This window comes from Pantherophis guttatus, chromosome 1, assembly GCF_059756535.1.
Source record: "Pantherophis guttatus breed Tessera chromosome 1, ASM5975653v1, whole genome shotgun sequence".
In the NCBI taxonomy this organism is placed as follows: Eukaryota; Metazoa; Chordata; class Lepidosauria; order Squamata; family Colubridae; genus Pantherophis; species Pantherophis guttatus.
Genome location: NC_142063.1, coordinates 108,177,909 through 108,205,370, shown reverse-complemented (window position 1 = coordinate 108,205,370; position 27,462 = coordinate 108,177,909). Strand labels below are relative to the sequence as shown.

The 27,462-nt window shown below is 37.5% G+C and overlaps 2 protein-coding genes across 3 annotated transcripts in view; both read left to right on the top strand.

Annotated features, from left to right (window-relative positions):
• The window catches only part of EPS8L2 (EPS8 signaling adaptor L2), a 101,381-nt gene extending 96,978 nt beyond the window's left edge, over positions 1–4,403 (top strand). For both annotated transcript variants that reach the window (XM_034416805.3, XM_034416804.3), the window contains exon 21: positions 34–4,403. In XM_034416805.3, the coding sequence (XP_034272696.1) occupies positions 34–105 (72 nt within the window). In that variant the 3' untranslated portion in view covers positions 106–4,403. The remainder of the gene's footprint in view (positions 1–33) is intronic.
• Positions 4,404–9,287: 4,884 nt separating this feature from the next.
• On the top strand, positions 9,288–27,145 carry TALDO1 (transaldolase 1). The gene is made up of 8 exons (XM_034416807.3): positions 9,288–9,656; positions 20,659–20,782; positions 21,500–21,607; positions 22,552–22,683; positions 23,967–24,142; positions 24,294–24,491; positions 25,826–25,971; positions 26,805–27,145. The coding sequence occupies exons 1-8, from the start codon at positions 9,560–9,562 to the stop codon at positions 26,835–26,837; spliced, it is 1,014 nt and encodes a 337-aa protein (XP_034272698.1). The 5' UTR covers positions 9,288–9,559; the 3' UTR covers positions 26,838–27,145.
• Positions 27,146–27,462: the final 317 nt, after the last annotated feature.

Genomic DNA, 27,462 nt, shown 5'->3' with positions numbered 1-27,462 from the left:
AAATAAAATTCATTATCTTTTTTTTCTTAACAGAAAAATAGAGAGAAATCAGAACTTGAGGAAATCATGCAGCGACGCCAAGAGAGGATTGATTCTTCTATTTAAGTTATTTTGGTTTATTTCAACTTGTAGTCACATATATTTACTTGCAGAAAAAAGGGAAAAGAGGAAAAATATAAAGGAGTACCTCTTCAAGTGAGACTGTTGGGACTATCAATGTACATTGTCATTCAGACCAACTGTTCCTTCAGCAGTTGACAAAGAGAACACTAAACTCCCTTATTAATTTGACAATGCATTGGGAAAGAAGCTGTAGTATTGAATGAAGTATTATATTTTTATATTGCTATATATTTTATACATGATGTTACGTCTATGATTTCAGAGCATGAGGATGACCAGATTTCTGCTCTAAGCAAAGGTTGAATTGAAGCAAAACAACCCAATCAATCTACCCAGTACGTTTTCTCTGTGGCCCATCAATGCATCCAGAACCAGCTGAAAATACCCTTTGTTATTAGTCAGCAAATCCATGTGCTTTGAAGCCTGCATGCTTCCAAATCTTCTGCTAATTTGGTACAAAACTCAGTGCAACCTGTATCTAGCATGCAATGGGGAATCTTCTGCATCACCTTTGTTACATACAAAAGCTTAACATTAGCAGGCAAGATCTTTAAGTTGGCCTACTTTTTTTCCTAGAATTATTCCCCCCCCCCCAGGCTGCTTAAAAAAAAATTGCACACAATCAAAAAGGGTCTTGGGGAAAATACTTTGCACTGTAGTAAGTTGGGTTCACCCAATAGCAGTTTAATGATTCACTGCTTCATTCATATTGAAAGTGATAGCATTCTTTGCTTGCAAGAACGCATCTCTCCTTTCTTTGCATATGTTTTTCTATAGGCTTTGCACACACATACACACACACATACACACACCCAAGACTTGAATCAACTTGAATGCTTTGCACTTGCCCAGGCTTGACCCCACATACCTCTCTTCTGATCCTGAAGTGAACATGTGAGGCATCCCTGATAATTTCAACAGCAAATCTAAATAGTCACAGTATTCAAATTGTCTTATGAAAAGGAATGTCAAGGCATATAAAAGAGTGCATAATTGAATTGGCCTATAGCCACGTATATAAAAACTTCTATTTCTTATTTATTAGTATAAGGAGATATCTGGAGTTCTACAGTCCAAGTCTGTACATATATATTCATGTGTTTAGAACCAGAGCCTCATGGGAAGAGTCCTCAGACTGCAGCAAGATGGAAAAGAAAACAGCATTTCATTTGGTTTTTCCCCCCAGACCTTTTCTTTTTCTTTTCCCGTTTTCTTTTGTGCCTATTCTCTTTTAAACCAACGGGAGGAAGTTGTTCTCCACCATCTGCAAAATTGGTGTAGATTAAGATTTAAGTTTAGGGCAGTGATGGCAAACCTTTTTGGCACCGGTCCGCATGCTCATGCAGGAAAATGGAAGACCAGCTCTTCTAGTTTCTGGCACTGCCGCATGCAAAAAGGCCAGCTGATCATCATGCGTGCATGCGCGCCAGAAACCCAGAAGAGGAACAGGCGACGCGCGTGCCAGGCGACATGCCACTTTGGGCACGCATGCCATAGGTTTGCCATCATGGGTTTAGAGCATGTCAGGCGCCCCCAAAAGGCTACCTATATGTTTTCAGGATATTCCCTGCTTCCATTTCCCCCAACATTGGACTTCAGGTGTTAACAAGCAATTTTTTAACATTTTTACAGAGGTTGGCAAAGAATATTCAAGGTAGATCTCTTCACTCCAGAGGGAAATTGAAGAAGTCTCCCTCTTCCAACGGAGTAATCCAAAGAAATACAATCTAGAAATCAATGTGCATTTCTTTCAGAGGTGAAATCTACTTACTGATTCCGTACTAGTTTGGAAGTGTGTGCTCTGCGCATGCATCACATCAAAAACAGGTTACTTCCTGGTTAAAACCAGGAAGTAACGATACCTGGGCAGGTAGGTAGAACCTTGCGCTGCCGCCGCTACCAGTTCTCCGAACCATGTGCCGCTACCGATTTAGCCGATCCGAACCAGTAGCATTTCACCCCTGGTTTCTTTGTTTTAATCCATTATCACTAAACTGTATTCAGACCAAGCTTTAGAACAAAGGGCTGTAACTATTCTCAGTACCATATGGCAAAAATCTTGCCAAACAAATACATTCACTTTTGTTGTTTGGCATGGCTTTAGGATGTTTTTCTTACCTATCCTTTTTATCCTAGGGATAGGACAACATTAGCTCTTTGTTTGGGCACTCTTGACTCATCAGAAGCTTCAGTATCACCCAATTAATAATGATTAATCAAAATACAAGGAAGAACCCAACATATAATTCCAATCTGATGGGATTCTCAACATTCCAAATGCATTCAAATTATGCAATCTGCTTTAATCAGGGGAAGGATTCCCAATGTATGGTTCATGAAACAGTTTATTTTGATTCCAGGAAATCCTCTAATGAATATAAACTTTCATAAAAACTAAGTTTATGAGCCATATAGAGAGGAAGAAAGTGAAATATGAAATTAGAACATGGCACCTTATGCACTCAAAAGACCATCAATTACTCTTATAATTATTAAAATCCAGAAATGTTGGTGAAAACTTATATTTGGTGGCTAAGTTTTTAGTAGGTTCATCATACTAAGGTACAGGTGCCACTATGTCTCCTATCTTTTGTAAAGTGAAGCTTCGCTTTGCTTAATTAGGCATAAGCCAAAATCCACAACCAGTCATGATTCTCAGATGCTTTTCTTTTTCTGCCTAAATTATGTAATTGGCTGCTTACATTGCTAGTGGGAAGCTATTTACCCAAAATCAAAGTATGCAATTGAAGTAGGACTGTAGACTTATGAAAATTGCTGTAGTCAATGTTGGTGAACACAAACTCTGTTCAAACTGCAAATCAGTATATAAGATTTTAGCTGCTAAAACTTCATTTACATATATTTTGAATCTGAAAATATATAAATCTTGAAGAAATTGTTAAACATGGAATGTGTCTGGAATATATCATTCCAAAAAATGTGTATTATTCTGCATGTCTGGAGAAATTTGTGAAACCAAGCCTTTAAAGAAGGCTTAATGTTCCTCTATCTACTATTATTTGTACATTAGCCGGAATGGTTTATCTGTACATAACTATGTAGACAAAGTTCTTGACAAAGGCGAAACAAAAAGCTTTTGTGGAGATATTGCTAAATACAAATATGCTCACGTTAAGTATTTTCAAGGTAGCGCGCAGAGATAATTTAAATCATACTTTAAAATCAGAAAAATATATATTATATATATGTGAAGTTGACAAATATATAAGTAGTAGCTGATGCACTTATAGACCAAATATAGAGCAGGCAAAATTAACTCTCTGCTTATCATATGGAATATTAATAATACGGTAAAGCCAAACAAAGTAATATAGATATTGAGAACTCCTAATATGAAGATTAAACAATAAATATAAGAAATAAATGGCTATGTTCTCACTTTTAAATGTACATTAATAGCTGTATATTTTAATTCACTAAAGATACATGATTAACACAATTAAGGAACAATTCCAGGAAGAAATAAAAGTAACAAAACTACTTTTTCCCCACCTATGTATATGATAGGAGGACTGAAGTGACGTCCCATCTTTCATTTGACTTTTTACAACTCTGTAAACTTCTCTTCTCATAATTGAAGTGAAATACATTTCTCTGGCTCTTATTTTCCAATGACATGTCAGAACAGAAGAGGTTTGGATCATCTAAATCCACAGCCTGTCTTGGCATGTTTGACTTTTCTCTATCTGAAGGTATTAGAGTATAAATAATTCCATCAGTGACTTTTCTGCAGTAACCAATAGGAAGCTTGGAAGACTGAATTCCCTCCTACTTGGAGCAATCACTTTCCTCTCTGCCATTGGAGGAGGACCGCCAAACACTCTATGGCAGATGTAGTTGCAAGACTCTCCTATATCACATTAATGGACAAGCACAATCCTCATTGCATCACAAGCCCCAGAAAACTGCTGTAGAGAGACTAGTCTCTGTCTTGATTTATTTGGAAGTATTTGAAGCATATCAAATTGAATATATATATACTTATGTCTGAAGATATGCCTAACCAAAGATGCTTTCATTAGTGTTGCTGAATTGTCTGTATGTACTATAAACGAAATGACAAGTTGGTTGAAAATTAATATTAATTTTAAAATGTATCCTTATGTAAAATATGAATGGAAATTTTAATTCTTTGCTTAACTGTATCTATGCTTCATTTGTCGCACAATTTGCATGATTTCAACCAAAAATGGGAAATTTTAGATTTTTAATATGTGTCCTCTCTTGCATATTAAAACTATCTACCAGCACTGTTCAAACTGGGGCTGTCTCTTATAACTTAACATTGTAGTTATTCTATATGGAAAGCCTTCTGCATGTATTTGCTTAATATATGGACAAGACCCAGCCCTATTTTCATTCATGATTAATTATCATATATTGGTAGGAACTGATGTCAAAATGCTTTCTGTATCGGCTGAAAATTCTGAAAGTCATTTAATCTGAAGGGCACCAACATGAAATATGCCATACATGAGATACACTACGCAATTGTAGATACTGATAGTTACAAAGAAGTTGAACACTTTCTCACCACTCAACTTTGAGTTTACCTCTAGTTTTTATTCCAAGTCCAAACTTAAAATCTCACAAATGATTTTCTGTTTTAATGTGCAAAAAATTTGAATATGAAAAAAAAAATACCCCACTTCTTTCACATTTCAAACAGGTTGTTTTGGTCATTTAAGTCTTGAGTTAGAAACATGACGTCAGGCTGCAAACACTGCTGAACTGGCCAAAAACGTCAACTGTAGATGTAAAACAGCTGCTCTGAACTCAGAACAACTGTTTTGAATTCAAAATGGGACATTTCAACTTGAGAATGGCACAAAGTCAAAACACTGCCCATTCCTATTCTGGCCTTTATATTGCATATGAAGTAGGTAGCTGCCCAGTTTGAAATTTTGGTCAAAGTAAGAGAGAACTGCAATTTGTTCCATTTTCTCAGGCCAACCGTATACCCTGAATAAGACTCTTATAATCCCGTTGGCAGAACATTGGCCAATTTCAACAAAAAACTGAATGAATGACATGTCTGCTGGGCTGAACTGAATTTTGAATATTCAAGTTAGGCATTCCTCTTCCAGATAAAAAGCAGAGGTAAATTTTATTTCTACATAACTATATAGACAAAGTTCTTAACAAAAGCGAAACAAAAAGCTTTTGTGGAGATATTGCTAAATACAAATATGCTCACATTAAGTATTTTAAAGGTAGCTCGCAGAGATAATTTAAATCATACTTTAAAATCAGAAATATATATATATTTATTTCTACTCTTTTTACATGTGTTTCAATTAAAATTAAAACAATCTATAGGGGGAAAAGATCTGTTTCCCCCTGATATTCTTTAACTGAGTACTCCACAATATGTAAGAAATTAATCAGACAAACAGTACGAGCTGATGCATGGGTGTTTTAGCATAGCAGAAGTAGCATAGCTTTATCATAGTATCTTACCATAGCTAGAGATTTTCTTTTTGGCTTTGAATATTGTATAAAAGAAATACCTAATTAGGATTATTATATACTTTTCCCAACTGCCTATTAGTGTTCAACTACCAGTCACTTCTTATTCCCAGTTTCTAATGTAAGAGCACAAAGAACACCTAATGTAAGAGCACAAAGTGCCCCACCAGTTTCTCCACTTTTAATTGATGCTGTGTGCATTTGCCTGGCCCTGATTTCTCCCCCCTCCCCCCAAAAAAACCATTCCTATTTACGAGGAGGCACAGGTAATCCTCAGTCAGCAACTGCCTCATAGAGCAACCATTCATAGTTATGACTGTGATGAAAAAAGAATTTTGCAACCAATCTTCGCATTTACCACTTTTGCAGATCTGTAAAGCAAAAGAAAGCTAAAGTTTAAAAAAAGGATACACACAGTTGTAGTCTCAATGACTGCTTTGCATGAAAAAAAAAGTGTACAGCTCTGGCTTGAGGTGTAGAGTCCTTGGTGCTCTCTGAACTTGATTGTTTGCAGACACCCAACTAGGTATCACCATTGTTCTGACCTAGGCTTCCTGATATAGTAAAAAGCACACAATTAGTCCTCAAACCCCTTTTTTTTATTTTAACAGTCGTGAATTCTTTTCTTTCACAGCACATGCTGAATCACCAAGAGTTTATAAATAGTCCAACAGAAGTCTGCCACAGACCTTTGGATAAGGCTGGTAAACACCCACCTTTATCTTTGACATGCTGCCAAAGACCTAATTGGCAATTATCTTGGCAAGGCCACACACAAACAATCAAAAACAGAGCTTCAAAGTACAAACCAACACCATCCACAACGTTGCTTCCTGCAAAGGCCCACATGCCTTTGCTCTTCCTTTATGTCTTATGGGAGGGGCCAATCATCTCCAAGCCTTACTCCCAAGTTGTCCCTTTTGTTTTAACTGTTCTTGCCTTCTGCCAGCTCTGCGCATGCACGCACTAGGAACGGGCTCCCCCTGTTACTCTGCCTCTCTGATGTCCGACTCTGGAGGTTCTGGAGTCCGCACATAACTCCCAGATGGCCCTGGCCCCATCTCTGCCTCTGATGCAGAGCCCTCGTCCGAGCCTTCCTCAGACTCCAGGACTGGCCCATGTTCCTCCCCAGCCTCCTCACTGTCTGACTCCGCAGTTTCACAGGCTGCTGGCGGACCACAACAACCATCAATGCTAGTGCAGAGAGAGCACCAAGGACTTCACAGTAAAATAGTCACTCCTAAATTCTGCAGAGCCTGAACATAAGAAATGAAAATATTGCCCCTCATGTAATTCTAGACACAAAGCAACTGAGTTGTAAATATACTAGCCCAGCCAAACAGCAGCAGCAACAACAACAAAATCACAGGTGTGTAGTTGTTTCCGGACTGGCACAAAGACTGTGGAAAAATTCTCACTAACTGTAGCTTGGTAAATGTACCTTCTCTTCCATGCAGCTCCCCAATAAATATTAAAGATATTACAAACTCTTGACTCTTTTTTCAATTTAGCAAACTAAATTCCTTCCCTATTGTTCACTGACCAGAATTTTGCACAATTATGCAATAAAAAATAGAATATTCAAGGAAAAAGGGGGCAAATTAACAAAGACGAAACAAAAATGCAAATATTAAAATTCCAAGAGTTAACTAAAATACTTCTTCAAATTAGATTACTAAACTACTAGATAATTATTAAATATTTCATGTAGAATATTAAAAGTCTAATATTCTAAAACATTGTGTTACTTATCAAACAACTAATACTAAAACATCCATTATTAAATCAAAGTCAACGATTCATTATATTGCTTCATATATGTCAGCCCTTTCAGGTAGTCTAGACAAGAAATCAGAACTATTTTTGTCCTTGTTCATTGCAGTGGGAGGCTACCAATGAATTCAGGTTTCCTCATCTAACGGCTCTCTCGTGTTCTTGCAATCTGGTGGATTGGTGCACTACAAAGATAACTTGGAGGTGGGAGAAACTTCTAATGTAATTTACCGGATTCCCTGCATGGATTGCCCTTGTAACTATATAGGACAGATAGGGAGGAAGCTAACCACCAGATTGCAAGAACACGAGTGAGCCGTTAACAAGGATTGTTGGACTCATTGGTAGCCTCACACTGCAATGAAAAAGGACATGCATTCAATTTCGCAGCTACTACAATTGTTGCTGAGCAGGGACAAAAATAGCCAGAGAAATGATCGAAGCCTGGGAATTAGCCCCTTATCAGTCAACAGGAGTGCTGATCATGTATTTAGGACCTGAGGACTTGGCAGCACAAAGGAACAACAATCAACAACTTAATAGCCAGCTATCAACACCCTAATTATCAACTAAAAGCTACCCACAACCAGTGTTTAAACAAGTTTATAACAGGCCAGTGCATATTCTGGAGAGATGGCAGTTCCCTCAGGATGGGCTCCACCATAAACTTGGAAGCTTGGAAGAATAAACCTTTAGTCCCTATGACTGACTCAGACTGAATCCTGCAACAACAACAAAAAAATGTATATAATCCATATGTTAAAACAATGCATGAAATGAATTAAATCATGTGGGACTGTCTCTTGCAGAAACTTTTTTCTTCTTCTTAGGGTTTCCCACAAATGCATGATCTGCTTTCTCTGGCACAACCTAATATTAATACATGAGTTGCGCTCCCGAACCTGACATCATAGGCTGAGAGTGAGGGACCGGCCCAAACTCACCCAGCCGGCTTTCATGCCCAAGGCTGGACTAAAACTCACCGTCTCTTGGTTTCTAGCCTGGTGCCTCAGCCACTAGCCCAAACTGGCTCTCAGAAGCTTTCTTTCAAATGGTCAGTGATATTTTACTTGATTAATTCCTCCGTTTTAAGCTGCCAAGTATTCAAAAAAGCATATTAGTGTCAGTTTGTAGACTTTCTACATGCTAAATATAATAACAGATGGTTAACAGAGGGATTTAAAGATTAGTGTAATGTTTAGCTCAACCTGTTGACTGCTTTTTCTTGCTAAACATATAAATACATGGGAGGAGAATTTATTGGGGTTTTCTCCCCAGCACCCAGTCAGGGTGAATCCTACATGCTAAATGTTAAATTTAATTGACCATTTTTTCCTCTCTTTTTTTGTACACTATTTTTTTTTTCTTTGTTGTTGTTAGGGTTAAAAGTATGTTTCTGTTTTGTTTGTTTTACTGTTTTATATTTTATTTTCTATGATAAAACAATACATTTTTAAAAAAAAGCATATTAGGTAAAACGGAGGAGGTCAAGGCAAGATTGCAGGCGGAGGGAGGGAGGGACGGGGACGACAAATCAACCTGACTTATTACACCTTGCCTCTCAAACGTAGGCAAGGACGAGGCACACCGACCGCCCTTTCTCTCCCGCCCTTCCAATGATCGGTTCTAGTTCATTTAAGTCAGAGGTCTTCAAGCTTCGCAGCTTTAAGACTTGTGGACCTCAACCCCCAGAATTCTCCAGCCATGCTATGCTGGCTGGAGAATTCTGGGAGTTGAAGTCCACAAGTCTTACAGCTGTCAAGTTTGAAGACCTCTGATTTAAGTTAAGGCCATGGCACCGCCTGCTCGTCCTTCAACCCAGAGCAATTCTGATTGGCTGCCGAGCAGGAAAAACCAAAGGCTACAACCAATCGCCTGTGCCCTTTGCCCAGGGCCGCCTTAGCGCACCCCGGCGCTCTTTGGAAGAGAGAAAGAGAGAGAGAGAGAGAGGCGGGGAACATGTGAATCTGTGATGACGTAGGCGCCGCCCTCTGCCCGCCCTCCTGCCTTCCGACGAAGAAGCCGACACACACACACAAGCACACACACACACCTTCGCGCTGCGCAAGCCCGGAAGCCGCGTGCCGATCCACTTGATTTCTCGTCCGAGGCTACGGAAACGTCTCAGGCGCCGCAACCGCGCCTCCTTATTTCTTCGCAACCCCGCGCGACCATGTCAGTTTCCCCCGTGAAAAAGCAGAAGATGGAGTCGGCGCTGGAGCAGCTCAAGCAACACACCACCGTGGTGGCCGACACGGGGGATTTCCACGGTGAGGGGCGGCGATCCCTTTTTTTAGGATCCGGGAAAAATAGATAGAACGGGGGAAGCTCCTTTGACCTCTGGGGTTCCCTATCAAGTCCGATCGGGCTGGCGTGGATGTAAATGCTCTTTCCCCGTCTTCTTCTCTCCCGCCTGCAGGGAAAGCTGGTTAAGAGCGGGAAGAGATGAGGAAGTCTTGTTTTTCGTAGCCCGGTGCAATGCTTGTTTTCGCATAAACAGGCCTAATAAGTCTACCCACTCAGTAGAAGGAAAACATTTAGAAACTCTCTGCAGTGTTGGAATATTCATAAGCTTTCTCTAGTTCGGGGGTGGGCAAATGTGGCTCTTTTACAACCTGTGGACTTCAACTCCCAGAATTCCTGAGACAGCCAAGCTGGCTCAGGAGTTCTGGGAGTTGAAGTCCACAGGTTGTAAAAGAGCCACATTTGCCCACCCCTGCTCTAGTGCAAGGGTCTGCAACCTTGGCAACTTTAAGCCTGGAGGACTCGAACTCCCAGAATTCGGAATTCTGGGAGTTGAAGTCCTCCAGGCTTAAAAGTTGCCAAGGTTGGAGACCCCTGCTCTAGTTGACTTTAAAAAGGTGGCTTTATTGGATTCCGATGTTGTTTTCATGGGCAATTTAAGGGCACCCTGTTTATGAGGCAGCTTGAACGCATTGTAAGCTGCTTAACGCATTGTAAGCCTCCCTGAGTCTCCGGAAAAGGGTGGCATATAAATCGAACCAATAAATAAATAAATAAATAAATCAGACCTTGAATGGGAGAGACCGCCAGGAAGTCTCATAGCTATAGAGTGGCATTCCACTTCTGTTTTGTTGCCAAGAAAGCAACATGGATTAATCGCTCTAGCTTCTGTGTCTACTGGCAGGGAAATACATGTATATCAGGTCTTCATTGCTATTGCTATATTTTGTTGTCGTCACCCACAATTTAGTTCTAGGGATTAAGGAACTTGACTTCAATTCTTTCTAAAATGCAAGGCTTTGAAAAAGTTTACATATTACTAACCTGTAGCCTTTCTAACACAGTGTGATTAACTAACTCCTTTCCACAAGGAGCAGCATTAAAAACGTCCCACCTCTGCTATTGTGGAGTGATATAAGTCACTTAGAAGATGTTATTTATGCAAAAAGCAGAAGTAACTCACAGTTTGGATAAGTGATAATTTATTAAACGTGCCTGCTGCCCAACTATCGGCAAGAGTGAAGGCTATTGCTTAGCGTATTGTAAGCCGCCCTGAGTCTCCGGAGAAGGGCGGCATATAAATCAACTTTAAAAAAAAAAAAAGAGTTCACAATTGTTAAAACATTGTATATTTTAAAAAAATCTTTCAGATAATCTTTTAAACTCTCTCGCAGTTTAACTCTCTTACCTGTTAGTCTGCATAGTTTTGCAAGTAATTGATATTTATATTTTTCTGGAGGATGTGCCTATTGATTTTTTCAAATCCTAGCCTAATTCTTCTTGGATTTAATGGCTGAAGAGAATCATTATATGTTTTTCTATTAATTGCTATTAAAATCAGCTTTTAATGTGCTTTTCTATTTAAATGCTATTGAAAATCGGCTTTTATAAGTAAGCTGATCTGTTTACAAAGCTCCTATGTATTCTACCACTACACTCACTACATAATTGCATAAAATAGTATTGCTTGCAAAATTTAATATTTCTTGATCTATTGCTTAGATTGTCAATGTATAATATACATGGATAATAGTCATTTCTCAGGGTAAAAATTGCTCAGAGAATCTAACCTAACATGAAATATTAACTATTTTGTAAATGGTCTTATGAAAGACATTTCTTCTTCCTGTTGCTTAACAGGTGATGGAATCTTGCTGATGGGCTATGAGTTAGCAGATTTTGACAAGAAAAAAAAATCTTTTCAACTTTCGAATAAAACTTGCAGAGCAGGAAATTACCCTCTATATGTGGTGGTGTTAAATATTTGATGTAAAAATACTTTTGTAAATTTTCTATGGAAATATTGCATAATATATTTAAGAATATCACATGGCTATGTGGGTTTCTGTGATGCCACTTATGTAACTTTGCAAAGAACTATGGTACGGTATGTCCTCCTTAAGTAGTTTGAGATGATTACCAGCATAGCTATGTTCAAAGCACCTACAGGGAGCTTCACCATGAAAAGCACAATTTTCTAGCCTGATATGTAGCATTTTGGAATGTAAAAGCGTACTTAAGACATGCCAGTTCAGAAATAGTTGTTTCTACATTACAGTGTATGTGCACTGTCCTACATAGACAGGAATTCTACTTTTGGTAGATCTCCCTGCAAATTATTTGAGTCAGCCTTTGAATATGGAAAAGGTAATAGTCATATGCATATGCACAGTATATCAAAATTTTTTTTTTTCCTTATAAAAGTTGCTTTTTGAAAGTGGATGTGGGATAACTGTGAAACACATCTGGATCTTGATATGGTGAGAACTGCAACTATTGACTTTACTGCACAGAGCTTTCTATTCAAAGGCAAAAATGTGCTAAGAGTGTAGATACAGATGTAACACTTGTCTGCAAGTTATTAAAAACATCTGTTTACGGGACTTCCGGTTTCCTTGTCTTCGGCGACGGCGGCGCTCTTTGAAGCTCCGCCAGCCCCGCCGCCTGTAGAGCCGCTTCGCGATCGAGAAGCGGCTCGAAAACTTCAAAATCCTGAGGATTGTTGGAGGAGAGATAGCAGGGCACAGGTCGAGCCCCTGTAACCCCCCAGGGAATTGTTTCTGGGGAGGAAACAGGCGCGGCTCCCTTCCAACCTGCTGAGACTCCGGGCGGCGTGGGACGATTCTGCTTCTGCAGAACAAGCCGGCTGCAGGAAACTTAAAGCGAAAGAACCAGCTTTAATAAACAGCGAAACTACCTGAATCCTGAAATTTGGAAACGCAAGTATTAGCACTTTGTTGACTTTTCAATCTGAGAAAATGCAAATGAGTGAAAGTGCTTTGAAAAAACATGGCGCCTAGCTTCAGAGTTAACGAGCCAGCGAGTGTGGATTGGTGAAGTTACTTTGTTTTGCTACAAAGTTTCCAAGTTGCTACTAAGCTGCCTTGCTTGTTATAAGAGAAATAACTGGGAAATTTTTTCCCTTTTCAATATTGGACTTTGCTTTATTTTAACCCTTGTTTGATCAAATCTGGGGGACTTTTTTAGAAGTCTTTGTGCAGGAGGGAAAGGAAAAGGAACCTCCCTCTTTAGAAAAACTAGATCACGAGCCAGGATGGCTTCAAAGAAGCAGGAAGGGAAGGCATTAGGGGGGGGATCCCCCACACACAAACAGCAAACGCAACTTCCCCCTGCTCAACAGTTACAAACTCAGAAAAAAGAATTTGATGTGGCAGATTTAAAAGAATTTATTTCTAAAACTTTGGATGATAAATTTCAAGAATCACAACAGGAACTTCAAAAATCACATCAGGAATTTTTGCAGGAAATTAATGAAATTAAAGACATGGTGAAACAGAATCAAATTATGGTGACCAAAAAAATATCAGAAGTGGCGTCTGGCCTGGCAGATTTTATTGGGAAAGTTGATTTTAAAGTTGAAGAATTTAAATCAGAAGTTAATGTTAGGATGAAAGACAATGATTATAAAATTGATGAAGTTGACAATAAAATGCAGAGAATTGAAGATGAGATTGTTATGATACAATTCCGGGCGATGGAATTTGCCATACGGCTTCGGGGAATTCGAGAGGAGGAAAGACAGGACTTGAGACAAGTTTGCTCTGAAGCCCTGGCTAAGATTCTACAAGTTAATCCTGATTTGGTATTTCATAAAATAGATAAAATTTACAGAGTGAACTCTTGGGTGGCCAGGCAAAGACAATTACCCAGAGATGTGGTCATATACTTTACTGAGAGAGAAATTAGAAATGATATCCTGCAAAAATCTTTCCACACCTCTATACAAGTGGGGGGCTCACGGCTTGTAATTTTTAAAGAGTTACCTCCTAAAATGCTGAAAGCTAGAAAAGAATTTGGTTTTCTTGTTAAGGAATTGAAAAATTTACAGATACCCTTCCGGTGGGATGCACCAGCTGGGGTAATTTTCAGATATAAGGGAGAAGGATATCGGTTGAATACCGTGGAGAAGGCGCAACACTTTTACAGTACTATTCTTATGGAAAGAACACCATCTCCACGTACATCTACAGTTCTGGAGATTAAGGAGAGTGAAGAGAGGCAATTGAAAGAACAGTCTAAGCAGGAATTAGAAAACGTGCAAGGTGCAGAAGGAGGTATTCTGAGTGAGCCATCGCTGGATTCTTCTCCAATTTTGGATTTGATTCAGTTGACTGAAGTTAAAGATCAACGTATAACTAGAGCTCAATCCAAGCTATTTAAACAGAAGCAACAACAACAACAGGAAAGACAAGACAAGAAGGCAGTTAAGAGCACTGCACAAGAGATTGGCGCTATGGGAGGAGCGAGATCGAAGCTTGTGGATGAACTTCAAGCATATTGCTCCGCGCTCCATGAAGAGGCTAATGACCTTTAAGTGTTTATCTTGGAATGTCAATGGGTTGAATTCAGCACAGAAAAGGAAAAAATTATTTACATATTTGAAACAATTTAATAATGATATAATATGTTTACAAGAAACGCACATTACAACTCAAGATCAAAAATATTTGATAAACTCAAAACTAGGAGCACATTATATATCTTCAACTTCGCAGAAAAAGAATGGTGTGGTTATTTATGTAAATAAAAAATTAACAGCAAAAGTTATAGAAGTAGATCAAGATGGTAGATTTGTAGCAATTGAATTGTTTACAGCAAATGGTCAAATTCTTTTGATTGGAATTTATGCTCCCAACCAACAACAGGATTATTTTTACAAGATGTTACATACTAAAATATTGCAATGGGACTACAGATCTATTTTAATTATGGGAGATTGGAATGGAGTAATTGATTCTAAATTAGATAAAAAGAGCTTGGCAAAGTCTAGAATTAGATTACCACAGACCTTTTTTGATATGAAAGAAGATATGGAACTAAAAGATGTTTGGAGAATACATAACCCAAATGAATTGGATTACACTTTTTTTTCTGATAGACATAGATCTTTTTCTAGGATTGATTTTATCTTGTTGTCAAATGATCTACTTGTTAAGACAAAAAGAACAAAGATTTTTCCAAGAATTTTGACTGATCATAGTCCTGTATGGATAGAAATCGAGATGGATAAGGTTGAGAGACGTTCTTGGAGATTAAACGAGAACCTGTTTAGATATGAAAAAAATATAATAGAACTTAAAAAGCATTTGAAAGAATTTTTTGAAATAAATTTGAATAAAGGTACCCCAGTTGAAATTGTTTGGGATGCAAGTAAAGCTTATATGAGAGGGGTACTTATCTACATGAATTCTAAACATAGACTGTTCCGACAAAAGAAAAGATCTGAGTTGGAAATGGAAATAAAGAATAAAGAACAGTTACTTATTAAAAACCCAACAGATGAAAGAATACGAAGTGCTATAAAACTTTTGAAAGACCAATTCCAAATGCTTATGGCGGAACAAGTTGCAACAAGTTTACAATACGCGAAGCATAATACATTTTGCAATGCTAATAAACCGGGCAGATGGTTGGCTTACACATTGAGGAAAAAACAAAGTATACGGACTATTGATAGTATTGATATTGGAGGGAAAGAAATCTTTCAACAAAAACTAATTAAAGAAGCTTTTGTGGATTATTACACTAAACTATATGCCAAAGATGAGGTGCAGAATGGACTTATAGAAAAATATTTAAAGGATAAGAGAGTTACAAAAATTACTGATCAACAAAAGGAAAGAATGAATTATCCTATAACAGAGGAGGAGATAACAGCAGCAATTAAACAGCTAAAAACAGCCAAAGCTCCTGGCACGGATGGTTTGACTGCAGTGTATTATAAAACTTTACAAGCTGAAATGGTGGGACAACTTAGAGATTTATTTTGCAATATTCAACAAGGGGGTAAAATACCCCCATCCTGGACAACTGCTTATATATCTTTGATACCAAAAGAACAAGTTGGTCCTAAAAAACCAGAGAACTACAGACCAATATCTCTTTTGAATACAGACTATAAAATTTACGCGAAGGTATTAGCCAACAGGTTGATGCCAGTAATCCAAAAGGTGATTCATGAGGACCAAGCGGGATTTATTGAGGGTAGATACATGAAGGACAATGTAAGGCAAGTAATAGACTTATTGGAATATCTTGATAAGAATAAACAGATTTCTGCAGTGCTGGTCTTTTTGGATGCGGAGAAGGCCTTTGATAGAGTGGATTGGAATTTTCTACTAAAGACTTTAAAAAAGATGGGCTTTGGGGACCAGTTTACACAGGCAATTTCAGCAATTTATCAAGAGCAAAAAGCACAGATTATTATTAATGGAAGTTTGACGACAGAGTTTAAAATTGAAAAAGGAACAAGACAGGGATGTCCGTTGTCCCCACTTTTATTTATTTTAACATTGGAAGTCTTGCTAAATACAATACGGGACTCAAAAATTTTGAAAGGCATAATGATAAGGCAAGAGGATTATAGAGTAAAGGCATTTGCAGATGATCTGGTGGTTACCCTATCACAACCAATGGAATCAATAATCTTGATGAACGACATTATACAAGACTATGGTAGAGTTTCAGGTTTCAGAGTGAACTCAAAAAAGACTAAAACGATAGTCAAAAATATGACACAAGATCGTAAACATGAGTTTGAAAGGAGGGCAGGTTTTGAAATTGTACCTAAGGTAAAATATCTTGGAGTTCAGGTTGCAGAATCAAACATGAAATTGTTTCAAAATAACTATGAGGTGTTGTGGCGAGAGGTTCAGAAAGACATGGGGACTTGGAAAAAGCTGCAACTGTCTTTACTTGGAAGAATAGCAGCAGTTAAGATGAACATTTTGCCAAGATTTCTGTTTTTGTTTCAAATGATTCCGGTGCTTAAAAGTGATAAACAACTGAAAGTTTGGCAAACTGGACTTAATAAGTTTGTCTGGAACGAGAAAAAGCCGAGAGTGAAATTGAAAATTATGCAAGATGTTCCAGAAAGAGGAGGCCTTAAACTTCCAAACCTACAGTTATACTATGATGCAGCAGCTTTAACTTTAACAAGTGATTGGTTTGGAAGTAAAAAGGCTGGAATATTGAATGCAGAAAGTTTTGATCTTGAATTTGGATGGCATGCTTACCTATTTTATGATGACAAAGTTGATAAAGTATTTAAAAGTCATATACTTAGAGACTCTTTGATGAGAGTTTGGAAGAAGCACCGACTCAAATGGGATTATAAAATACCGCTATGGCTGGATCTTGGTCATACCTTGTGGAATACAAATATAATGTCACTCGGGGGGTTTTTATACAAAGAGGTTCTTTTTACAGATGCGGGCAGATGGCAGTTGAAGACATTGCAGACACTGTTGGACGAAGGGATTAATTTAACCTGGTTACAATATAATCAATTACAATTGAGATGGAAAGAGGACCAAAAAACTGGTATTATGTTGCATGAGGAAGAATTGGTTAGACATATAAGAGAGAAAGGTCCAATGCATATTAAAAGGCTTTACAATGTTTTGCTAGAAAGGGATTCAGAAACGGAATTAGTTAAAGATTGTATGATTAAGTGGGCACAAAATTTTGAAGAACCAGTGATGTTGGAAACATGGGAAAAAATTTGGGTTCAGAATGTTAAATTTACACAGTCGCAGAATTTGAGGGAAAATTTTTATAAAATGTTTTATAGATGGCATCTAGATCCTAAAAAGCTGTCATGTATGTACCCTAATGTTCAGCCAAAATGCTGGAGATGTGAATGTTTGGATGCTACGTATTATCATGTTTGGTGGACCTGTAGGAAAGTTAAGGCTTTTTGGATAAAAATATGGTGGGTCATGCAGAATGTTTTGAAGAAAAAAATTCAATTTTCTCCACAATTGTTTTTATTGGGCATAGTTAAGGGTTTTACACGGGATGAAACAAAATTAATATTGTATATGATAACAGCAGCAAGATTGTTGATAGGTAAATATTGGAAGAATGAAGCTTTGCCTACTATCGAGGAATGGACTTCGAAGATGGCTAGCTTTGCAGAGATGGCGAAGATTTCAGCATATTTAAAAGATTGTTCACAAGAGACTTATGAATGGGAATGGAAAAGGTGGATAGAATATGTTCAGAACAAATACCAAATTAGAAAGTATCAAATAGCTTTTATTTGAAAACAATGTATTAGAAATATTTTAATATAAAGAGACAAAGAGGGAAAATTATGTAGGGGGAGGGATGGGTTCAGGTATATATATCAGTGTTATTAGTTATGAGTACATAATAGGGAAGTCTGGGGGGGGAGGGTTAGGGAGGGTTAGGGAGGACGGGAAGTTTGGGGAGGGAGGTGGGGGGGTGAAAAAAAGGGGTGAAAATGTAATTGTAAAACTTTTGCAATAAAAAAAAAAAAAAAAAAAACATCTGTTTACTATAAGAGAAAGTTCAAAGTTACGATGGCTGAATGAGTGGAACTTACAACCGGTCCTTGAAGTTGTTTATGTTTATGTTTATTGGACTTCTATACCGCTCTTCTCCCGAAGGACACAGGGCGGTGTACAGCCATATTAAAACACATATAGATTTACAGAATTTAAAAACAGTTTAAAATCGAATATATAAAAATTTGGCCCACAGATTAAAAACTAACACCCATTATAAAATTCATATTAGGCCAGCCCGGCTTGTTGGTTCTGGTTCTGGTCATCCCAGCACTTCTGAGGTCATGTGATTGCTATCTGGGTGCTTGGCACTGGCTCACAACCCTTGTGGCATTCTGTAGTCACATGATCGCCATTTGCGATCTTTTCTTGCCAGCTTCACATAAGTGAAGTCAATGGGAAAGGTGGCAAAGAAGACTACAAGTTTGCTCAGGTAATTCTCCCACATCCAGCAGCAGCCAACCCAAGCCTCACTGCTTGTGTCACACTACACTGGCCTCTCACACAGTGTGTTCTCCCCCACTCAACAGCAGCCATTTATCTGCCTGCTGGCCAGCTTGCAAACCATCTGAGACTTGCAACTTTCTGCCAGCTTCCCCACTGATTTTGCTTGTGGGAAGCTGGCAGGAAGTTGCAAGGAGGTCCTTGTTTAATGACTGTAATGGGGCTGTCAGGATTGCCATCATTAAACGATACGGTCATGTAACATTGTTCTTTATAACCACATCACTTGGTAACAGAAATTCTGGTCCCAATGACTTATTAACAGAAGACTGTCTACATTGAAATGTTGAAAGAGAGAATGGAGTAATTAGTACTTCCTAAATCTGCATAAATGAAGAAGTTCACAAAGAACATTTCGCATAACTGGGTATCATTTTGCTGTTAATTAAATTCTATTCCATGACTTTTGCTATTCAGAAATTTGAAACAAAGCTATGTTGCTTTTAATGCTTTGAAGAATACTGGTTACTAACAAAAGTTACATTAAAAGTTTTTTAAAAAGGTGATGAACTAGTGTTAATTTGGTGTCTCAAAATTATGGTAATTAGCTGTTTATAGCTGAACAATTAAAACTACCATGTATAGATAGTTCTCGACTTAATGACCACAATTGAATCCAACATTTTCCTTGTTAAGCAAGACTGTTGTTAACTGAGTTTTGCCCCATTTTTTAAGCTTTCTTGCCATAGTTGTTAAGTGAATCGCTGCAGTGGTTGTGAATCATTTGTTCATTAAGCGAATCTGGCTTCCCCCATTGACTTTGCTTGTCGGAAGCCAGCTGGACAGGTTACAAATGGTGAACATGAGACCCCAGGACAGTGCAACTCTCATAAATACATGCCAGTTGCCAAGCGTGACAACAATGGTGCTAACAATGGCCATAATTATGAAAACTGGTCATAAATCACTTTTTTCAATGCTATTGTAACTTCACACAACGAATGATTGTAAGTTGAGGTCAACCTGTATATTGATTCCAGATGGACTGCTTCCAGTACAGCCTATCAAACAAGCTTGCAAACTCCCAAAGTGATATTATATACAGCAGATGTCATTTTAAAAATGTCCCCTCATGTAAAAAGAAACAAATTAGAGAATGCATGCAGGCCAAGACCTTTAGAATTCTTAAACAACTCTGAAACAGTTTCTGAGTCTCTGCCTCAGAACTTTTCCTCCATAGGAATACATTTCATCCTGTTAGTTTTTTTGTAGATTTTTCTTTTCTTGTTAAATCTCTACTATTTTTGTTAAACTATATTTTCATTGGAATTATTATGCTCTGAGTTAGATTCAAATATTATAGATCTTGGTTTGACTGCATATTTTCCAATTATGAAAAGGTCCCTTTACTGAAGTGCCTTTTTATTTTGTTGTTGTTAGTTGCGAAGTCGTGTCCGACCCATCGCGACCCCATGGATAATGTTCCTCCAGGCCTTCCTGTCCTCTACCATCCTCTGGAGTCATTTTGTTAGGGATGTCTCTTTAGTAACATTCTCACTGACACTAACTCGAATTTGCCTTTTCACTTTGGTGCCAAAGACATGCCATGTTTTTCCAGATTGTTATTTTTTTCTGTTGTTATATTGCTCTTTTTCAGACTGATTTCATTTAGTGGATTGTATCTGTACAACATATTGAAATTTGTTTGCACTGTGGTAAAAATCATTATGTTAATCAATATAGGACATAGCAAGAAAGTTGTTATGGAGAACAGCCTTCCTACTATCAACCTCCTATATGATTTTGAATGAGTCTTTGAATAATATATCCTAGCTGCTAATTTTATTAAGAACTATATCTGTCTCTTCTAAATTATATACGAACATAATTTCTGGCACTGGAATAACTACATTAATTACATTGCTCCATCTTATCGCATAACCTTAAAACAATTCTTACAAGCTGAGAGACTAATATGCCCCCCCCCCCACCCAACCCTTTTTATTCTTGTTTGCTGCTTTTCTTTCCACAGCTATCGAAGAGTACAAGCCTCTAGATGCTACTACCAACCCATCCCTGATACTAGCTGCAGCTCAGATGCCAGCCTATCAGCAACTGGTAGAAGATGCTATTGCATACGGAAAGAAACTTGGTGGGTGAGTAAATTTGCCAATGTTCTAATTTTGCCGCTTTGACACTTAGTTGGTATTATCAATATGCGTCCTCCTCACTCTCTGTTGCCTTTCACCTTCACATAAGATACTGTCTGGTTTAAACTGGGATCAAAAAAATTAAATAACCGCAGAATAGAGGAAGTCAAAGCCCTTCTGCAAATTGCCAGCCACTCCCAGTTTTTTTCTCATTACAGAAGGAAGAAGGGAATAGTTGGCTCAAGTGCACCACTAGGGAATGAGTCAGAGGTTTAAATAGAGTTCTCTTCTGAGTTTGCATTAATCACATTTGTCCCAGGAGTTAAAGACTTAGATTAATGTTGATAAAGCTCAGAACATTTGTATATGTACACGTGCACACTTTTAAGTCAGTGATGATTCCTAGTAACTGGCTGGACAAGTCCCTATGGTTTTCTAGGTAAGGTTTCAGAAATGGTTTGCCATTGCCTCCTTCCTAGGGCTGAGAGGGTGACTGGCTCAATGTCCCTTATGCCTTAAGGCAGGACTAGAACTTACAGTCTCCTATTTTCTAGTCCGGCACCTTAACCACTGCATTAAACTGACACTATAAAGTTCAGAACATCATGCAAAGAATTTATATTACTGTTCCAATTTGACTCATTTATTTTTGTAGATGTCACATTGGCACCACATTTGTTCCTCATTACATGAACTTCTACTTTGATTATTATACAATTCTAGGTCAGAAAATGAACAAGTTACAAATGCCTGCGATAAGCTTTTTGTACTGTTTGGGGCAGAAATACTGAAGAGGATACCTGGCCGTGTGTCCACAGAAGTAGACGCAAGGTGAATATTTTCTGAATTCATCAAATATATTATTTATATTTGTTTGTTTGTTTGATTGATTGATTGATTGATTGATATCCATATTGTACTTCAGGAAATCAAAGTGGCACGCATCTCCCATCTTATTTATATCCATAAGACAAAAACTGTGAGATAGGCTTGGGTGACTATCTGATCCAGAACACCTGAGCCTGAAGATGGACTTGAATCTGGGTCTCCCTATTTCTAGTCTAAGTTCATAACTCCAATACCACATTCGCTCTCATAATGTTGCATATGAGCCTGTGAAGATTATCAGTGGAGGTATGACTCTGAGTGGCTCACAGCATAAAAACAAAACAACAGATATACAATTCAGGTAAAAAGATAGTGAAAAACAAAAACAGATAGTGGATCTGGTCAACACAACAAATCACACACCCAACAAGGGGTTCCAACCACTCCAGCCCAAAGCATTTTTTTGTTATGTTAAACCAGTTAGTCTCTTTTGCATGGATTAGAGAGATGGCCATCCTCTTATTTGCATCTATGTACTGGAGTCTTTTGTTTAGCTTACCATTCATGTTTTCTTTTAAGGCTTCCAGCTGAAGACCTTGTTTAGAAAGGCCTTTGAATAAGCCCTTTGTTGTCCTACTATTAAGATACTAATTTTCTTAACAGCATTTGTGGTTTTTTTTAACGTTATTCAGATTATTTTATTTGATAGATTGTAAAGTTTAAGACAATGCAGAAGTAGTAGAAATGGCGCATGATAAATATTGCGAAGCTGCCAATTTTAATGATGTTCTCGCCTAATGACATTGACTTCTTAAGCAGAGGACTGAGGTGTGCCAGTGGTATAGACAGACATGAATGTTGCATCCCATATCTTTGCATATTTGCCTACTTGAGTATAGCTTACACAAATTATAATGAAACATAAAATGTATCTTTTTATTTTAAAGGTTGTCTTTTGATAAAGAAGGCATGGTTAAGAGAGCCAAACAATTCATAGATCTTTATAAAGACATAGGAATTAGCAAAGATCGTATCCTCATCAAGCTGTCATCAACATGGGAGGGCATCCAAGCTGGCAAGTAAGTGTACCAGGAACAGTAGTACAGTATAAGGCTCATTTGGTAGCTATTTTATATTTGGTTTGTCATTTTTTGCATAGGAATTTCTATCTTCACCCTATCTTGTCTATTTTTACCATACACACTTCTTAAAATAGTTCATTCTGATTACATTAATCTTTTAGGTTTCCTCTGACATAGCCAGTTTTCATTTCCATTTAACGATGTGGGCAGAAAAACATGCAGTTAAACACAGCCATTTTCATTTCTTTCAAGATACATTTATTTCTTGCAACATGCTACATCAGAAGCCTCAAACTTAAGCCCCCCCCCCCGATCATTTTATGCAACCCATTCCTCACCCAACATAACAAGAGAGAAATGACCAGACACAGGACAGCAACGTGCCAGTATTGGACAGAAGCTACAGAACCCCCACCCCACCTTCCTAAGAAAAAATATAGTGTGACAAGCCAATTGACAGCTGCAGTCTAGCCTTGTATCAAGGCATAGAGGGGCCTGTCAATTTGGCACTGGTGATGAGCTGTGGTAGTGGGTACAGAAGCAGCTATCCTTATGTCTGACAAATAAATCATCATTTCAGATTTAAATTTCTTCTTTTGCCATTTGAACAGATGAATAGATGTATGCTTAAACAACGTGTTCAAAACTAGATGTTTTTCAAAGTAGATACTGACCAAGCAATCATTCTAATTTGTTGCTGACTCAGTTTTCATCTATCTCTTATATTCCTACTTATCCATTCATGTTGACTAACAGAATAATTGGCCCTGCAGTGTCACGTTCATTTATCCCTTCCTGGATCACATTACAGTCTGAGTTGCAATTTCCATATGCTGAGATCATCATTAGATGAGACTATATATTTTGATCCCCATCACGTTTCACCAGTCAAAGCTTTCACAGAACACTTTTTAATAAGAGTAGTCACATCCATGTCACAAGTAGCCTTCCCTCCTAATGCTTAGCATGCCAAGATGGACTGTTTTACTCCGTATGCCACAAGGAAAACTGAAATTCTATTTTATTCCAATTGTCCTTCCGCTGTTCTATGAAAGCTGCGCTCTATAACGCAGAGACCACTTTGCAAGCTAATATACTGTTGCCCACATCCCACTAACCACGAAGAAAACAAAGTGTCCTGACTCACTGAGAAGACATTTCTTTTTTTAAAAAAGTAACGTGGTTTTAAAAAAATTGTATATACAGCATTGAATAAAATTGCATACATAACAGAAGTGATACTGATGGGAAAAATAATTCTCCTCTGTTTTATCTTACAGGATCCTTGAAGAGCAGCATGGGATTCATTGTAATATGACGCTGCTCTTTTCCTTTGCTCAGGCAGTTGCTTGTGCAGAAGCAGGGGTCACCCTCATTTCTCCTTTTGTTGGGCGTATTCTGGATTGGTATGTTGCAAATACAGACAAAAAAACCTATGAGCCATCAGAGGACCCAGGTAATTGAATAAGTGTGGCTGAGACATTAAGTTTGCAATTGAATCAACCTGCAATGTTTAGTATTTGAAAATAAGCCATTCTGAGGGTTTCTTTACCCCTGAATAAAGTTGCAGTAATTGCTTTAAATAGTTACCTTATATTCTCTTTTAGGGGTAAAGAGTGTCACTAAAATCTACCATTATTACAAAAAGTTTGGCTATAAAACTATTGTAATGGGAGCTTCTTTTCGGAACACTGGACAAATCAAAGCACTGACTGGCTGTGACTTTCTCACCATTTCACCTAAACTACTGGGAGAGCTCAGTAAAGATAATAGCAAACTAACACCAAAACTGAGCGTCAAAGATGGTAAGTTTTCTGTCTTACTAAACATTTGGGGTCCAATAGCCTTAGACAGACATTGTTCAATACAGTTTAAATAGATTAAAACACCTTAATCATGATCTCTTAGCACATCCTCTCAATGTTAAGGATGTACTTTTACTGAAATACCTACAGAGGGCTGTATATGTGTAACGGTTAATCCTTTCAGTCCTCAATAGGTAAGTTCACTTTTTGAATAACTAATAACTCAAAGAGATACATCAGCATTTTTTAATATATTTACTGTTCAGGAATATGTAATATTTCTGCTATGGGACTGACAGGATAATATCAATACCTACATATTCATATTACTTTGTTAAGTGAGCCACAATGGCACAGTGGTTAGAGTGCAGTACTGCAGGCTACTTCTGCTGACTGCCAGCTGACTGCAAATCTCACCAGGCTCAAGGTTGACTCAGTCTTCCAGTCCTTCTGAGGTCAGTAAAATGAGGAGCCAGATTGTTGGGGTCAATATGCTGACTCTATAAAACGCTTCGAGAGGGCTGTAAAGCGATATATAAGTCTTACCGTATTTTTCGGAGTATAAGACGCACCGGAGTATAAGACGCACCTACCTTTTTGTTTTGTTTTTTTTTTATAAAAAGTTGTGGTTTTTTAGACAAACACACATACAAACATACAATGTATTTTCTTTGAAGAGTATTTGGCCGGTTCACAAATTTAAACAGTGTTTAGTCATTTCAATTAAATTTACAATTTCTATATTTCCTTTTTGCCATATTTATTCCTCATCTATTTTTTAAAAAAACGAAAAAGAAGAAAAAGAAATCTCCCTCTGCCTCTGCTCGTTGCAGCAAACAGCCTGCTTTACTTTCATTTTCGTTTTCAGCATAGCTTGATTAGCACAAGGAAAAAAAAATCTGCTCCAGCAATTTACCTCTTTGCAGCAAGCAGCAGAGCCCTGTGCAAAACAGCTGAGAGCAAATCAGCTGAGTCGGGAGGCAATCCAATCAACTTGTGCTAATTAGCCTGTGCTGAAGCTGAAAGGAGCTATTTTTTCTTGCTGTTTGCTTGCAAGGAGGTAAGCTGCTGGGAGGCGGGGGCCAGTGGGTCTACATTCAGTGTATAAGACGCACCTAAAATTTCACCTCCTTTTAGAGGGAAAAAGGTGCGTCTTATACTCCGAAAAATACAGTAAGTGCTATTGCTACATATTTATATTAGTTTGTTAACTGAGTGGTTTCTGTAAGATGTTGAGATTCAGCATTCCCTGTGATAACTGTACGATTCGTATCACAATAAAGTATACCGTTGCCTACTTCCATAATTGGTTGCTTCTATCATCTTCAATACAGCCCAGGCATCTGACTTGGAGAAGGTGCATCTGGATGAAAAGACATTCCGTTGGCTTCATAATGAAGACCAAATGGCTGTGGAAAAACTGTCAGATGGAATCAGAAAGTTTGCTGCTGATGCAGTTAAACTGGAAGTCATGATAAAGGTAAAATTAAGGGTTTCTTGTCTTACTAAATATTATTTCCTAAATTCCTTCACATGGTACATTTCACAAGCATTGCAAATCTAAATGTTAGCCTGTTTATTTGTATTTTTTGTTGTATGTTTTCATACATGATTCTAATGTTCAAGTATAAAACCAACTGACTACAAATGGCAAAGAGATTTAAATTATAAGTACATTATTTTGTAATTAGGATGTTGATCCCATAATCCATTTATTATTATGGATTTTATTTATTTTCCACATAGAATTAAATGCAGTTTAAAAATCACTGTAAATTCTTGGATGGCAGATCCTAGGTTATACTACTGTGCTTTTCTTTTATAAATCTGAAATATTTTTGACAAGTTAAACTTCCTAAATTTAAATATCTTAACAAAGCTGAAGTTTATAAATTAGATATTTTTCCAAACGTTTATATTAAGGTTGGACCAGTAGATGTTCACATGCAACATTCAAAGCTAGCACATGGATTTTCAACATTGAATGTTTTTTTTTAATCTTAAATGCTCCTCTCTTGACTCAAAATAATCAAAATGAAATTGGTTTCTCCTTTTCCTGTATTAATAACTCTGCTATTTATAACCTTTTAATTTGAAATTTAAACATGCAGGTATAAAAATTGATATATGCTAAACTGTATATAACTTGCAAGCTATTTTCTGGTTTTCAGTTCTACTGCATGTTCTGCATTAGCCTTAAATAGGTGAAATCCTATCTGCCAATCTCTTCTTGTACATTAAATAGCAATGGTTTCTTAAAATGTCTGCAGCTAATGTGCCTATTATTTTTATATATTTTTTCTCCTTTTTTAGGAACGGATGTTTGGTACTGCAAATGGAAAGTAGACATGGCAAATTTTATGGATGTTACCCATTTATAGATGTAAAGATTTACATGCTGCATACGAAAAGATTTTCTGCATTCAGAGATTTCTGTATGAATTTGCAGAGAAAAGATTCTTCAGGTCTGCTGTGCTTTTATATATCAGGATTGTAATATTACAATTACCAATATTTTTATTCTTCACTATATTGCAGATGCATAAAGGACCAATTGCCTTGCTTTTTTTCTTCAAGGTACTACTATTACTAATAATGATAAAACATTGTGATGTATGAGTGCATTCCAAAAGAATAAAATGTACTACATTTTATACAGCTTTGTTGACTCCTATTGAGGCAAGTCCTCCGTTTGAAGGATGTATACATGCTATTTCTACAAACAAAATCACTGTAAGATTTGAACAAGTGTGTTTTATAAACATTCCATTCTTAGAATTATGAGCAGCTTCCCTACTGTTCTTGTAGAATGAATGATGTCTCACAGGGTTATTGTTGTGGGAAAAAAGGAGGAAGAAAGATTATGTACAAGCTTGAATTGTACAAACAAAAGATGGGATATACCGTATTTTTCGGAGTATAAGACACTCTGGAGAATAAAGACACACCTTAGTTTTTGGGGAGGAAAACA